General features: G+C 40.9%; 1 protein-coding gene across 1 annotated transcript in view; it reads left to right on the top strand.

Annotated features, from left to right (window-relative positions):
- The window catches only part of pdgfd (platelet derived growth factor d), a 69,668-nt gene that overhangs the window by 15,443 nt on the left and 38,172 nt on the right, over positions 1-16,053 (top strand). The window contains exon 2 of the mRNA XM_080459852.1: positions 15,460-15,649. Coding sequence (XP_080315978.1) covers positions 15,460-15,649 — 190 coding nt within the window. The remainder of the gene's footprint in view (positions 1-15,459; positions 15,650-16,053) is intronic.

Raw genomic sequence — 16,053 nt, 5'->3', positions numbered from 1 at the left:
GTGTGTGTGTGTGTGTGTGTGTGTGTGTGTGTGTGTGTGTGTGTGTGTGTGTGTGTGTGTGTGTGTGTGTGTGTGTGTGTGTGTGTGTGTGTGTGTGTGTGTGTGTGTGTGTGTGTGTGTGTGTGTGTGTGTGTGAGACAAATCCTCTAGTGCACTGTGAGAGCTATGTCTTTGTTACTCCGACAATAGTGCTCTGACACAAATGAAAAGGATTCCTTTTTCCTCCTCTGTCAAACACTTTTATCTTTCCTTCTCCAACTGTCAGCGTTTCTCCCCGTATTTCCCTCACACGCTCTGATTCTCCATTTGTGTATCTCAGCATTTCTCCTGCTGTCTCTCTCCCTCTCCCCCTGTCTCCTCTTGTCTTCATTAGCTTCCCCTTCTCCCGTTTTCATTTCGTCATTAACTCTCTGGATTTTTTGGTGTCTGAGCCACGGTGCGGAGGAGAGAGTCACAACCGAGAGAAGCGGTGAATACAAATACAGAGCAGAGAGGAAGAAATGGGGACAAGGGACATGGATTGGAGGAAAAGGCGAAGGCATTGTTAGAGGGATATCAAAGGCCAAAATGAGGGAGAGTGGCCGAAAGTCGTGCAGAAAAAAACAAAGCAGAAGATAGGAAAAAAAGTAGAAGAAGTGGAGGAAAGAAACAGATGGAGAAGAGTATTATGCGCTACTATGGAGCCTGCAGCAGGATAAGTGATCCCAGTGGTAGATAGAAGGTCAGATACACACTGACTGTCATACCACTACTTAACCCTGCAGTTCGACCACACACCCACACACACACACACACACACACACACACAAAATGTAATGCAATGCTACGCTTCACCACATGCCTCCTGACAGACAGGCATACAGAAATGCAGACACACACACGCACGCACACACGCACAACTGATCTGAGACAGACATACTCAGAGCAGGACGGCTGTCAAAACATCAGCATCTGCTCAGCATCACACACACAACGCTCAGAGCAAACCCTCACACAAACATGCATCTAGCAAACAGCGTCCAAGCAACCCTTGGAGGGATCAAGGCTGATACACTTGTGCTATCCCAGCTGAGACTGAGCAAAAGCATGCACACACACACACACACACATGCACACACAGAGGCACGAAGAAACACTGCTTGCATTAGCCAGATACCATATTTTCACATTTAGTCTTCACAAACTTAATAGTTGCAGGTTTTCTGGGACATAAAGCAGCAGAAATTTGCAGCGTAGGAATTTAAGCCTGTTTGTTCATGTCAGTCACTGTACTATATGTTGTTGCTGCTTCATAAGGTATTAACTCGTTCTTTACGAGCACGCATTCATGCAAGTGTCAGTACTCGTGTATATGTACTGTATGTGTGCAATGCGGGGCTAATTGATTGTCCTAGTCAGCCCTGCTGTTCAGACTGCAGTGGCTGTCAGCAGGAGCCAACTGCTTCCCTAACAAGCTCCACAAAGACACACATTGTCATGCTCGCACAAGCATGCACATTATCACATTAAAACGAAAAAAACTCACATGTAAGCACCTCAAGTGTTGCCTGATATGCATGCCACGTGATTTGTCTCATGGGGTATTCTTGACTTTGAATGACAGACGTTAGAAATGTGTGGATGATTCCCTGATATTCTTTCACACAACAGAAGCTGAGCTCTCGATAAAAGTTTGAAGAAGTCATTACAAACAAGATAAATTACCAGTTTTTAATCTCAGTCTTAGGAACAGTGGTGGAGTTTTGGATGCCTGCGGAGTTTTAACTGCTGCTGTTTCCCTAATGATCTTTGTTTGTAATGTTGAATATACAGTTTCTCAAATAGCATGGAAGCTAATGCACATAAAGAGAGCACGCTGCATTAAAGCCACACACACTGTACGAGCGCTCCCGCTCTAACAGGGAGGGCATTGCTGATGAAGTGTCGATAAATGCACTCCTGCACAGTGGAAGAGGTTGAACAGGGACAAGCCCCTCTCATCTCTCATGCTATGGCTCTCGCTATCCTTCCCCTCCCTCAAACCCTCCTCACAATCTGTCCTTACAACTTGAGCTGCCTTCCCACACCTATCGGCTTCCTCGTTTTGCTTTCTCTCCTCATTTGCAGTCATAGATTTTTGGTTTATTCTCCACCCCTTCATCTCTTTCTTCTCTCTTCTCCATGTCCTCTCTTTTGTCTCTCTTTGTCTTCTAACCACATTTTCAGAGGATTTTGTTTTTGCAGGAGCTGGCTGTCAGATCCTGTCCATTCAGCAGCGCTGTGGTTTTATACAATAACCTTCTTATGGCGATGACGACGGGGTGTATTGTATTTTCATTTTTATGGCTGTAGAATCGTCAAACAATGCGCGAGTGAGCGATTCTGTCCGACTTTCGATATTTCGCATTTGTCATTCATTATCATAGTGTGTAAAGTTCTCCGGGTAGGAGGCATCTCAAAGCATAAGCTGATGAAGCAACTTTGATGAGGGATGAAACGTCTTCCAAGATGTATGAGCAAGTCCAGTTGACCGTTTTCAATTTGTTTTGAGATTACTCAGTGTGTTTTTGATGGTACTGAGAAATTCAATTTACATATGTGACATGTGAGTCTACGACTGGGCTGCCATACCACTGAAGTTCAGGGGGCGTGAAATTCTACATATCAATAGTTTAAGGTGAAATCAAACAAACTGGTTATCCAAAAAAGCTGTTGTTGTAATGAATGCGTTGCTTATAAAACATGATTTTTGCATGGTTATGTTTTCTGCTTTCCTCCATGTTTATGCCAAAGCCCCCTTTCTGCGTTAGCTTGTGCGTCCTGCCTCTGCATTCGGCTGTCAAGGCTGCCACAGTGTCTCCGCTGACCTGTCGTCAGTGCTGACTCAGGCTTTGCCGGTCTCCCCCACCTCTACATTATTCAGTGAGCTTAGCCAAGGTGTTAAACAGGAGCAGATCACAGCGGAGGATGGGAGCATGCTAAGTGGGCTGGAACAAAATTAGGAAAATGCAGAGACGCTATAGCTTAGCAGTGCGACAGCGAGGTGAGCTTATAGAAGGAAGACTAAAGGTCTTTCTTGTTTCCAATCATAGATGCTTCTTCGCTTTGGATTTAACAATATAGATTGCTGACGCTGGCAAAAGCACTCAAATCCACAGTAAATGGGTTTGTATTTTTTTTTCTGCTGATGAATGAATTTGGTCGCCATGCAAAACTTTTGAAATGTATCAAAAGATTTGAGAGGCATTATAATATATAAAAGTGAAAGCACCACTTCAATGCTGGACTTTCTTTTGTTTTTACAAATATGCCATTATTGTTAGTGGATGTTGAGATCCATTGGCAAGTTACGATTTTAATTTAAAATATCTGTTGTTCATAATGTCCAATTTAATTTGTCTCCATTACAATACACACACACACTACAATAAATAGAGTCAAAACATGTGTCGTATTTAAATTAATTTAAGTTTTAACCTCCCCTGATTGCGTCGTATCACCTATACATCCTTCAATTGTTTCAAGGAAAATATGCACCTTTAAACAACTGTTCAATATAAATACTGACAAGTACTTATTGAAAAAACATGCTGGGATTTATAAGAACATCTTATCTTTGTCACTTTACAGCGACATATTTTGTATGTTTACTAGCAGGGAGCAGATCACCCTTCTTCTTACCATCCATTAGGCTAATTTGCCCCCGTCAACAGGTGTTCAGTCACAGATGCCTGGGAGCCACTTTGCAAAAGTTAAGTGGATGTTTATGCTAATTGAAAGCCTGAAAGGACTCTTGAAACCTGCTGGTGAAGATGTAAGGACCAGCGAGAAAGCTCCACTGCCAGAGGAAAAAAAAACAAACACGTATTGTGAGTCACTGCTTTCCAGTGAGGTTTGGTTTTGTTGTTGCCTTTGAAATAGATGAAAAAGGTGAAATAATGATGAGCTCACACAAATCGGTACAGATCACACCAAAGCAAGTGAAGCACTTTCACAAACATATAACATCACTTCTCAGCCACAACGCGTCTCGTGTCTTTGCTTATTTATGAGTCCAACTCAGACATGCTTTCTGGCGTCGCCTTTACAGTGTTTGATGTGCGGAGGTTTCTTGGGGCTTTTCCCTGTTTTATCGCAGTACAGTATAGTCTGGAGCAGTGTGGCCTCTTTCAGATCAACTACACAACTTTTCTTTTTTTGGGTATTCCCCTATTTTCTCACTTTTTCAACCTCATTTGTCCTCCTCTACCTCACTCAATCACTGTCCCTCCCTGTGTGTCTCTCATCCGTAATGTTTTTGTTTTTTATCGTCTTTCTGTCTAATTCTTATTTTTGCCTCGTCTCCAACGTCATTTTGTCCTGTGTCGCCGCTTCCTATTCCCGGCGTTTGCGAGGTCATTTGCGTTGAGTCACATGCAGCCTTATAGCTCAGTGCATATTGCTTTGGTCCTGTCACAGCTGTTTGTCTAGTCTCAACTGTCCGTGTCACAGGGCATGAATTACTTTCAGCTTCAAAGGAATATGCACGCCCACACGTTCACGCACACTAAATGCACTTACATAAAATCTTCGAAGTTCTCAAACATAGGCATGCCCCCCTTGCCGCCCCCCCCCCCCCCCCCCCCCACACACACACACACACAACACCCACACTGCACGCAAACTCTCATGCACATGCTGACACTGTCGCACCCACATTTAGAGACACAAAGAGGGTAAGCCCTCCTATGAGTGGATAATGGAGAGAGATGAACACCCTACAGTGTTTTGGATTGTACTAAAATTGTCCCCAGGCAGGGGGTTATAAGGACAAGTGCTCGGTCATGATGAACCTTTATTTTTACTGCCCCTTTGAACAATACAATTATACACAGATGGAGGGAAAGAGTCGGGGATGGGAGAAATGGGGGCGTGAGTGTCTGCCTGATTTTACTGTCAGCTCACAGCAAGATTATAGTCAAGAAACAGGGAGAGCAAGTGTTTTTTCTTTCTTTTTTCCCCACGTGGGTGAGTCATTGTCTATACAAGTGACTTTCAACTTTTCTTTCTTTTTAGTCCCATGTGATGGTTAAAAGAACCCAGTGTTAGTTTCTTTAAAGAGTCTTTTGACACCATCAATACAGTCAAATTCCTGGCACGCCCCAACACTTGGATCTCGGATAACACCGCCTCAGTCAGTCTCCATGCTTGCCATTGTTATCTCTTCGCCCTCATCGCTGTCCTGTTTGCTTCCAGAAATCACATTCTTCTTTACAACCTAATCTATAACATGTTCCTCCACACATTTCTGATTCAGCCTCTTTTATTTTTCCCAACCAAAAAGGAGCCTTCGATTTTATACAGTTGCTCACTATGATAATAGCTGGGATGGATGGTGATGTATAGATTAAGACTCAAAATGAAATCTTTATTCTATGGATGATGACAATACAAATCATGTTGTAACCAATGTACCCAAGCATTTAGAACTCAGGCATCTGGGAGGCTGTTTGTCTTGTCTCTCTTGCAGTTTGTTGGCAGCCACTGCAGAATGCTGATGTTTGGACATATGCTGGTAATGTTTGTGTGACATGTAGTTTTAGTTTGATAGATTTGAAGGGGAGACCAGAGAAAACGATTGCCATAGTCCAGACAGGAGGTGACCCAGGAGTTGAGCACTATGGCGGTGCTGACAAAGACAATTGATGTTGCATGATGTGATTGATGTGGGGTTGAAATGGTAAAGCAATGTCAAAGTTGTCAGCGCGACTCTTGACCTGAACCCTCCTGTTTGGGAGAGTGGAAGGAAAAACCAGGACCAAGAGGAAGGTGGATATATTGACGGAAAATATGCAGAGAGATTATGGAGAGAATTGGAGCAAGGACACAGCCCTGAGGAACACCAGGGGAGAAAGGTAATAGCTGGGGCTTGGAACTCATCCATCCATCCATCCATCCATCCATCCATACATCCATACATCCATACATCCATACATACATCCATACATGCATCCATACATCCATACGGCCATACATCCATCCATCCATCCATACATCCAGTTTCAGACCGACCAGTAAACAGAGAGCTAGGCTTTAAAGCTCAGATCTCTCTTCATTTGGGACTTAGACCTTCTTAACAAGATTAGCTGAGTGTGCTCAGAGAGATGTGATTTGAACCCGTCCAGGGACGTATAAGATAACTCAATGGAGGCCAGTGTGTTGAGGATGGAGTGGGAAGCAGTGTCAGTGGCTGCACTCAGATCAAGGAAGGGTGACAATGAGAGTCCTGAGTCAGCTGGAATCTATAGGTCATCTGTGAGGTTATTTTGATGAGGGTTGTTTAATGAGCTCATACCTATAAAACTGATTAAAAAGAAGCAGCATTCATTGACCATCAACAGTTGACTGACTCTTACTATTTCTCTTTTTTTTCACATATGTATGACCATCTGACCACTCTCAGATGGTGAGCAAACTAATGCAACAGCAATGTTGTGATTATCTCATGGGCATAATGTATATATATATTTCTATATATGCCCAGACTCATGTACAGCAACACACTCATATACAGCGACACACCCACAGGCCTGTTTTTTTTTCTGTTTTTTTCTATAATTCATGCATATATACACCCCAGCTGCCTCGGCACATATGTAACTCTCAGATGAATGCTTACGTGGCCTGCCTAATGTACTGGACATGCCAACACATAACCTCTCCTTGAGCACACATTTTCCTTCTTGACCATCTCAATAGTTAGACTGGAACGTGACTGAAAATGCTGCTGCCATTTCCATTCTTTATATATTCTGCTTCCCTCACCGTGCCATTACTACATCCCAGCATCCCAATTCTTACTTTTATAAGAGACTGCAAAAACACATGCGGCTTCTATGCTAAAAAGAAAATGAAAGAATCTAATTGGTTTTCAATAATGAGGAGTCAGGAAAAGAATAAGCTGAAATGCATGAGTGAAATATCACCCAGAGCAGGACCGAATTACAGTGGTATTTCACAATTATTTTCAGGATATTACCACAAGTTTGCCTTAGTCCCATATGCATTCCAGCATGGCGATATATGTCAACTGTTCATTAGTTTAAGCCAAAAAAGTAAAAAATAATTGCGACTCAGTGTTTCGAATGTGATCAGAAAGAGCGCAACACCAAGGCAGAGGATATGGTGCAGGATGGAGAGAACAGGGCAGGGGAATTGAAGAAGAAGAGAAGAGATGTTGGGCGAGAACCGATGCTGACCAAAGCTGACACCCCTCGGCGTGAAGTGTTCGCCCCCAGGGCGAGTGTGTGCGCGCACGTTGTTTATGTCTTTTTCATGCCTCCGTGCTTGTGTGAGCGTGACTGAGAAACAGGGGAGAATATTTAAAGCTGGTTTGTCATGAGAGAGTGGCAAAACAGTGGCTCCAGCATAGGCTTTGATAAGCGCGCGCAAACGCACACGCACACACACACACACACACACACACACACACACAAAGTGTAACTGTATATAGGCCTCGAGCTAACATTTAACCAGATGGAGGCTTTGGTTATTTCTCTTGGGGGAAAAATACTCTGAGGGCGACACCGACCCATATATAGTGACTAGCAGATGACTAGCAGATGTGCACATACATACCCACTATACACAAACACAACAAAAGATTGACACACTCATGTATGGACAGCCGGACACACACTGGCATACATGCTCATGGTGTTTAGCAACAGTTCCATTGCTAATGGGAAATGTTTTACACACTGTTACCAAACACAGATGAATAAAGACTTCAGTCAAGAACCCAGAATAACAGCGAGTGGATCAGTTCTAATAATAATGATATAGAGGGCTGTTTTTTTTTGTTTTCAATCCAATTTTCCTTCCAAGATCAAAGTTCAGCCACTTTCTCGATGAAGCTTTCGAGCCAGTTATTGCCTGACAGTATGAGTGCCTTTGGCCTAAGTTTATGCAGCATACAAATATCTATGTAGAATGCTGACTGCGTTTTTTTTGTGTGTTACTTGCATGCATGTCAGACATTTTTTGCAGGTTGTGTTTGTACTTGAGGCGTGGTAGCCTGGATTGGACTAAAGCAGCACAAATTCATGCGGAGAGAGAAGAAAATAAAATCCCACTTCAGTTGACTTTGTGATGCAAGGATGAAGCAAACCGATTCCCTATATCACAAAAATGCAACGGAACCTTCATAACCTCAACAGCTGTATGTCTGGCTAAATGTGATCGCGTTGTTCTGGTAGAAGTTATACCACCTGAGATCTTGTGATCCACATTAAAACAGCAAATAAGTCAAAACATTGGCAGTATTGGCAATAAAGATATTCTGCAGATGCTGTCCCACACACACACACACACAAACACGCCAGTCCAGGCAGCGAGTGGTTCAGTCTTTCCCAAGGACACTTTGACATGCACTGGACAAGAAGGGGGATTGAACTGCCTGCCGCGAGACTGGAATACTATATGCCCAACTAACTGAGATATATAGCTGCTCCTGCTTAATGCAGATGCCTCTGGCCCATGTTGGATTGATGCCCAAATTGATCTGCATTAGATTTTGGAAGTGGAACAAGACTTGCTCCTTAACCCTTGTGTTCCTATCGTGTCACTGCTGACAGGATTTGGCATGTAAACCTCTCATAACCATAACCCCAGGTGTGTTTATATTTGCAACATTTTAAAACTAACAATAAGCAGATGAGTTAAGCTTCACATCCATATATAGTCATTAGAATTATTACAGTTCAACCATCCAGTCACAGAAAAACGTTTGTCAACATTTGTGACGCCAGCCTCTCAGTATCATTGAAAACACACAGTAATACTGAATACTTGATAGGTAAAGAGGAAGAAATGCACGTAAGCATTGGACGTTGAACAATTTTTCATCAGTGAAAAGAAAATAAATCCAGTGCAGTAAGAATATGATTGTAGTTAAAAGGTTTAATTTTTTTTTTTTTTTTTTACCATTTTCAATGTTTCAATTTCCACAAATTAACTTTCACAAGCAACCACACCACATTGTGTTAATTCAGTCAAGCCAGTCAAATCGAAACACAGACAAGCAAAATGTGTGGGTTTCATTTTTGAGTTGCCTCGACAATCCAGTTCCACCGGTTTCTATTCACTGTGCGAGATTATGCTGACCATCTGTCAGCCATAACCTCAGATTAACTGGACAGATCCAATCTTGTTCGCAATCTTGTCACCTCATTGTCTGCCAAGAAAAAAAAAACTTTCCATGCACATTCAATTTATATGGATTTTATCAAATTTGTGTAAGAACTTAGTTTGTGGAATCAAAATGTATGAAACCCTCACTCCACAACAATACAGAACATCTGCGTTTTAGATTAAGAAAATAGGGAATCCACCAAGAATGCCAACAGAAACACTGCATTTCTCCGGGGAGTGTATTGCTGCTGAAAGTGAATGTATGATGCGTGTGCCATTAGCTTGTGCTGTGGCTTATAAGAACTCATTTTGAGAAGATGAAAGCCAGACAGGATACGTTAGACAGGGAAAGGCAGATGTAGGAAATGGGGCCGCCTTGTTATAGGTAATGTCCTGTGGGAGTATGACTCTGAGTGGGAATGTGATTATGCAGACTGTCACTCAAAAAAAGTAGTTTCTGTTGAATAGAGACTTGAATTGAGGACGGGAAAAAAAAAAAGTGAAGTTCAATATTTGTCATGAATCCAGTCATCTATGATGTTGCAAAAGCAATATTTAATTAGAAAAGCGGTTTGAAATTTCCTGTTTTTCTAATTAGTTTTTTCTTCTGTGTCTTCAGGATATTATCAGGTTGTTGTTTTTTTTCACTGAAGCACCATGCTGCTGGGTGATTAGAGTGTGATCGGCACTTGGATCACAAATAGATCTCAAAGCCATGAAGAACATCACACCCTGGCTTTAGAGGTTGGAGAGCCAAGCTTAATTAGTGAGGATTTTACCCGCATACAACCTCGCAGCTATACAAATACACACATATAATCGATCGGGTTTTTTTATTTAGACGCCACAAACACTTTAATATGCCCCGCACACACAGATCCAACTCAAAGTCACGAAGCGTCATTGTCACAGTTATTTAGGTGTCAGATCAGGAGTCTGGAAGCTTAATTGCCAGAGTGAGACATGGTAGGGATGTGTGAGATACAGGCTGAGAACGTGTGAGTGTTTAAATGCGGGCTGTGAGTCAGATCGTCTGTGATATTATCAGCACAGCATTACCAGAACGTCAACTTTCTGTCATGGTTTGTGGTGTTGAATGGTAAAATGTAGGTTTGGCGCACAGGTTTTAGTGGCACAAGTTTTGTGGCTTTGATGGGAAAAAAGTCGATAGGCACATACAGCACGGCATCTTTGGTGAAAAAGAAAGTTAAAACAAAGAAATATTCAAAGCCCAACAAAACACGAAGACTGAAATTAATTTGAGCACATTCAGATATATGCAGTTAACTAATTTGTTATATTCAAAAAGAGAACTCTGGGATTGTCCATTATTGTACGTTATCCTTCATCATTTCTCATCATTTGAAAATCTTTTCCATATTCAATATTTTGAAATATCTCTTTTAAAAAAACATGCTAACTGTACAAGTTTGTGTTGGAACCTAAAAATTTTTTTAATTTATTACTAAATACATTTAAGAACATTTGGAGTAATCGCACCCAAAGCTATTCTGATTTGTGGACTGATGATTAGGAATTATTAAGAATGCTCAAAAACAGGAGTAGTTACATTACACACAAAAACATTAAATTAGGCAGTGAATAAGTAAATAAAGGAAATAACTCACTCATCAAGTTAGGTTACAGTATTACATGGACTGACAATGTGCTTCATCAGAGGGGGATAATACATGAAACATTCTGCTGAATGCATTTTGTTTTCATTCGTTTTATTGTGTGTAATCTAATTCTTTTGAGGTTGAGGTTTTTCATTGGTGATGGTTTTCACTTGTACTTGTACCTGTACCTGTACCTGTACCTGTAGCAGGACCTGACTCACCTCACTCCAAACTTCACTACACGTGCTTGTTTATTCCCCCTGTAGTTGACACATTGCTTCTATCTGCACCCCTAAACTGAGCACCTATAGACTCTGAACTCTAAAATAGTTTCTATTATCCTCTTCTTAGTTTTTAATTGACTATTAGATGCTTATTTGTTACCTGCATTCCACCTATAGCTCAGTCCCAAGGCCTTAGTATGTCACAGTCACACATAGTTAAACTGCTTATGGAGCAAGCAGTTAGTTTTGGCCTTGTCTATCTCACAAAATAGATTTTGCTCCTAATGGGACTTTCAGGTAAAATACACGAAAAACACCACAGAAGCAGCATCAGGCTAATGCAACTAAAATTGAGACTTTTTCGGGGGAGATGGTTTACTTGAACAACATGTTCTTACATGAGTGGTTAAATCCAGTGATAGCTGGTTTCACATTATCATCTTCATGATGGATGTCAGAGCGACCAAGTCTTCAGCTTGGAGATGTTTTTTGTACATCTGTAAATTTCACATGCACATCTGTAAAATAAAGTTTATATTCAAAATCACCCCGATTTCTGTCAAAAGTGTTAGACAAATACTAAAAGGTATTTCCAAAAGAATCTTTGAGGAAACATTTATTTAAGGCATGTGCGAGATAGGAAATAGGAACGCACAGTATTTTACAATATGGCCAATTATATTTATTGCCTGAGATAAACTCACAGACAATAAGTTTGAGATGCAGGGTAGAACCAATGTTTATTTCTTATAAACCATACTGTTTCTGTACTGAGTTATCCAAAAATGATATATGAACAAATCAAAAGATACGGTATAGGCGACATTGCAAACCATGAATGTGAAAAGGACGACAGTAAGAAATGAATATAGATTGTTCATGTCTTTCAGTGCATATTGAGTTATGTCCCGGCTTGCAGTGGGGATATTTATACTCATCCAACACAGAAGAAGTTTAGCGTTGGGCCAAAAACTGCTGCTTGGCATGAGAAACAATATGTGTGACGTGAAGTTTAAAGACCAGTGCATGAATCTCATGGTTAATATGATAGTTGGGCGCTTGCCCTACTTCTAGTGTCAAATAAAGCCAAATTCAATTCCCAACTCAGTAAAATAACAACATGATCTTAAATCACTGCCAAATATTTTGCCTTTTGACAACCCAAAAAATTCCCCTTTTGAATTTTATAGTCTATCAAAAACAAGCTGAAATTTTGTCAAGGAAAGAGATACTGTGTAAAATCCTACCTGCCACAATGTTTTTCCCTTCCTAATGTGGGCTAAAGCCTGTTGTGTGTTGGAATGCAGTATTTCTGCAGCTTTTAGCGTGCACTTTTTTACACTCACCTTCATGTCATGTCTTTGATTTGTCTTTTTGCCAACAATGCGGTAGCTACCTTATTTTCTGTACTACAAGTCGCACCTATCAAAATGGGCGTCATGAAGAATAAAAACAAACATAAGTCACACTAGTGTATAAGTTGCATTTGCAACATCGAGCGCCTGCTGTCCCAGAACCGTCTGCGAATTTGTTGCTTTGCTTCTGTTTTCCATCGTATGTACTTTTGGTGTTGGTGGAGCAGTGTTTTGTCGTCATTGAATGCCATCTAGTGGTCCAAGATGGTAAGTAGCAGTGTATTTGGGTTTTTTCGTTACAACTTATAGTTAAGAAAATATGATATATTTTACTGCAGCCTGCAAGATTCCTATGCTGTGGGCATTGTATCCATTGTGTAGTTAAGGTTTGAGATTCGGTGTGTTATGACATAACAGGCCAACCCCCAGTGGACAAAAAAGAAACAGCAGTTTATCTGTTATCTTCACAACTTTCAGGCTCTTCTGATTACTGTTGTTGGGCCAAGTTTGGCCACGTTTCACACAACTGGTCTGCATTGTAAAAACCATTTATACTTTCAAGGAAACCACAGAAATTGCATGCAATTACTCATGAAGAACTTAGGCGATCTGTACTCACAGGTTTTTATGTGAACTGTATCCAGTGAATTGTGCTGTAATGTGGGAGAAGTGCAAGAGTGACGCTGAAATATTTAGACTTTCAGGTCTAAAGAGAGTACACAAACCTGGCAGAAAAAAAAAACCTGCCATAAACCAATACACTATCAATCTTGGCTCACGTCTTAATTAATGGGCATGAAATATATATACATCACATATGTTGGTATTTATGGGCTGCAATATGCGTTATGAATATAAATATATGTGAATATTTTACAGTGATTTTATTATAAGGCTCAACTCTGATGTGGTTGCTGTTTAATTTTAGTTGCAGTGGGCTGAGGTATAACGCTGAATAAAAATGTACCAGAGTCCCCATATATTCTACTTTGCTCTCAGATGTATCAGCCTGATCTTGACTCCAAAATAAAATTCTCCAGGATACAAACCTGCCAGTTTCCAGAGCTGTTATTTTTTCTGTACAGGATCTTCAACTCAAACTCTTTTCCTAATTATTATATCATTTGCATTAACTTGCAGAGGTGTCACTGACATCACTGCATGATTTATATTAAGGTCAATGGTGTGAGTGTGGAACAGAATCCTTAAAATCTCCTGCAGCTTCAACATTTGCATTTTTTTTTTTTTTTTTTTTTTTTTATAATTTTAGTGTATTGCTTTTTTCTTAATGTCTACTCATACAGTTAGACTGTGTTGGGGCATAACACACACACACACACACACACACACACACACACACACACACACACACACGTAACACACAAGTTGATTTTCACTATGTAGATGCATTAAGATGTAATACTTTAACAGAACATTCACACATATAAACAATTAATAGCACTGGCTGCATATAAATTCTTTCTGGTCAACAGGAGTATTGTATTTTTTTAATGTTTGTTGGTGGATTATCCTTCATGTCAGCATTTATACTCAAAGGCACAAACATATAGTGCTTGGTTGTTTGGTCCTGCACACCATTCATATCACACTCAACTTCAGAGACATCGAAGCAGTCAGATGAACATTACCACAAAGTACCTCATGAACATTACTGATAGGCACACGCATGCACACTGGGTTCCCCAGAGACATGTGAGGGTTAAAGTTCCCAACACATAAGCACTTTTATGACTGAATGGACCGACGCAGTCAAGCTCCTGATCAGCAGGGTGGAAGAATTCTATTACAAACATATTCTGCTCCAGCACACATTTACTCATTCACATGTGTCGAACGGCCCAAAACTGAACATACATGCTTGTCATACATTACCACATGTAACACATGCTTAGGTGCAGTCGACTGCTGAAGCTTGAATTTAAAGAAGGTGTGGCTGCTGAGGGAATAGAGTGGGATCGACAGAAAGGGGCAGGAGGAGGAATTAAGTGAAGTTTGTAGTGAGGAGGTGGAAGAGAAGGCCAAAACTTCATCATCGTCTCTCTCGGGGGTGCAGGCTGCAGTGCCTTGATTATGCATTCAGCTCTCAAGCAAGGGGGGGAAAAAAAAAAAAAAAAAAACACCACTCAGAAAATACAGCCCTGTCAGCCTACTTCAGCACAAAGCCTGACCTTCTGTGTGTGTGTGTGTGTGTGTGTGTGTGTGTGTGTGTGTGTGTGTGTGTGTGTGTGTGTGTGTGTGTGTGTGTGTGTGTGTGTGTGTGTGTGTGTGTGTGTGTGTGTGTGTGTGTGTGTGTGTGTGTGTGTGTGTGTGTAATGTATTCTCTAATTATCAATAAGTCAACACTAGCATTTTGTTCCGTAACTCAGAATTAGACTCATGATTGCATTGATAAGACAGGATTACATATTCAGTGACGCTCATCAGTACTGATGAGCAATTACTATACTGTAATCACAACTTTCAGCAATATAGCTAATAAGCAAATCCAAGTGACAGATGGCAATTTACAGTTTTAAAAAATGTCCCCAAATCAGTTGGTGAAACAAATGCAAATGCGATAATTGAGAGATTTCTTTTATTTATTGTATTAAGTGTTCTAGAAAATGATGATACTAAACCAATTCATGTCTTTTTACAGTTATAAGTGTGACCAATCTGATCGTGGGGAAGGAGGTGTTGTGTGCATACTGATTCTCTGAGTTCAAACTACATTTTTGATTTTACATCACAGCAACTTTTATTTATTTATATTTTTGTCATATCTTTTTAGCTGGGCATTGCTGAGACAGACACATTCAGTTAGTGACTCTTGCATCTGTCCATATGCTGCCCTATCTGACATTAATACAAGTCGTGGAATAAATGTCTGAATTCGGAGTTCTTGAAGATTGTTTTCACTTTTAATAGTGACTGACCACAGCAGAATGGAAAACACCCCCCCAAAAAACTTTTTGTCTTTCTGTAAAAATCGTTATTGATTGATACTGTACTACTGTGTGTGCATGTTTGTGGTGTGGTGCTTATTCTGACTTGCACCAGGACTAACTGATTAGTTGTAACCACTAACACACAGCAATCGCCTCACTACAGACTTGTACCGCAAAGACGAAAACGTCACCGTAACCATGGCGGGCGGAGCCATCCACAGTCCACGCTACCCCAACGCCTACCCTCGCAACCTGCTGTTGTCATGGAAACTGCTGTCGCCACCAGGCAGCCACATACACCTGGAGTTTGACGTACACTTCGGCCTGGAGGAAGCCGACAACGGAGTGTGCAGGTAAAAACACTAAATCCAAAGAGACGAGGATCACTGGCGTCGATGAAGGCGAGAATATAAAACAAAACTAAAAGAAACATGATACCTAAAAAGAAGAAAAAGGGGATTGAGGTAACTGTACGAGGCACAGAGAAGTGAGCGAATTACAGGCAGCTCCGAAGCAGAAAAGTCAGAGGAAAGGAACAGTGATTAAGGGACGAGAGCGTGAGGTGGAACAGGGAGATGATCGGTTATTGTGACAAAGAGCGCGTGGAAAAGTTTATTGGTGCATGGTCACAAAGAAAGGTAAAAAATACATCGAATTTATTTGCTAATGTTTTGGAATCATTGCGTCAACAACTTCAAGGGCGTTAACGAAAAGAACATTGAAAAGTGTCTGGTAGAGGAATCACTATAAGGGAGAT

The sequence above is a fragment of the Lipophrys pholis genome, assembly GCF_963383615.2.
Source record: "Lipophrys pholis genome assembly, chromosome: 3".
In the NCBI taxonomy this organism is placed as follows: domain Eukaryota; kingdom Metazoa; phylum Chordata; class Actinopteri; order Blenniiformes; family Blenniidae; genus Lipophrys; species Lipophrys pholis.
This window is presented reverse-complemented; position numbering and strand designations above follow the sequence as displayed.